The 1,382-nt window shown below is 47.3% G+C and overlaps 1 protein-coding gene across 1 annotated transcript; it reads right to left on the minus strand.

The window, feature by feature from the left end:
• Positions 1-86: 86 nt before the first annotated feature.
• Positions 87-690, minus strand: Pmar_PMAR013944 (hypothetical protein; the record flags this gene model as incomplete). Its single annotated transcript, XM_002781467.1, has 1 exon — positions 87-690. A coding segment is annotated over one exon (604 nt), but the record flags the coding sequence as incomplete, so codon positions are not given.
• Positions 691-1,382: the final 692 nt, after the last annotated feature.

Here is a 1,382-nt window from a genome sequence, read left to right on the forward strand (position 1 = left end):
GAAAGTCATACAACTCAGATTTCACAGTACTGATAGACATCTAAAACAAACGAAACATCGTCTCACTATCAAAGCATACAACTGACCAGTCAGAGCAAGCTCTCGACAGAAATAGGAGACACTTCTTGCGTCATCTCGACCTTGAAACACCTTATCACCCGGGATCGGAAGCTGACCAATGGCAGTCATGGTCTTGACGTCAGAACGATGATCCTGAGAATCGTTATAAAGTCGATCAAAGGAGACGGTGCTAGAAGGGCCAGTCTTGGAACCCACCGGTAACTCGGCATGGTAGACTGGTCCTTGAGTCGGTGGCTGCGCTGACCGACCCATCATCCTAACAGGTCCAGCTTCAGACGAAGCCACTGCCCAGCACCTTCGCAGCGCCAAACGAGTGGACAAATCGTCAACTGAGTCTATAAGAGTATTAGCTTCAGTAGAGGTCATAAACACCAACAAGTCACGCTCAACACCTAGCTTCTCAGAAAGCAAACGACGAGCCATGCTTGCATCTAAGACAACCTCAGGCGATCTAGACCTCTCACGGTGAGAAGTCTCATCCTGCCCAGTAGTAGCCAAGCCAGGCTGAGAACCAGAAGCCTCGTCCGTAGTGTGCACGTTAACATCCTGCTGAAGGGTACCAATGTTGTTGTGATTCGCCGTGGACTGGGAACCCAGCTGCTCAGACATACTAAAGGGAAAACTTGATTATAGCAATACTTATGCAACAAGGCAGTAATTCGTTGACTAGCCTTAGCGTTGACACAAAGCTTAAAATAAAGAACAAAATGGGACAGGCGTCACAACTTCTACATTCCTTTGGAACAGCACTATTCCCTTCAGTCTGTGTCTATTATTAACTTGTATTATTATGGTCCCCTCACGAGGGTCGGCATTCGCCGTTCCCCTCCTCTACTTTGCCATTTCAGTGCTGTCGCCTCCCTCCTCAACGTGGCCATCTTGGACTATCATCACCGACCACTGTATCCTCTATAGGCTCCAACGCCGTACCAGCATGCAGATGGTCGTAGTGTACTGATGGGCACCAAACATGGTCGCGGTATAATGACATGGGAGCACGCTGAACTCACTCAAGTGCAATGAGCTGAAAGATTGGTAGTAGTGTGACAGGAATTACTGCTGTTCCTATGATCACATGTGGTTGCCTTACCACGCCTTTTTGAAATCACATCAAAATCACTGAAGAGGATCTGAACGAATCTCAATCTTACTGGATCTCATTCCAATACCTGTAATTTATAGGCGAATAGCTGTAAACGACGAATGCACTTCTCGAGCACGAAAACTCTCATGTCCTTCACTTACAAGGCTCTCTATCCCTCGCTACTGTCGCTACTAGTAGGTTCATAACAGTTTCGCAT

The sequence above is a fragment of the Perkinsus marinus genome (genome assembly GCF_000006405.1).
Source record: "Perkinsus marinus ATCC 50983 genomic scaffold scf_1104296942228, whole genome shotgun sequence".
Classification (NCBI taxonomy): Eukaryota; Perkinsozoa; order Perkinsida; family Perkinsidae; genus Perkinsus; species Perkinsus marinus.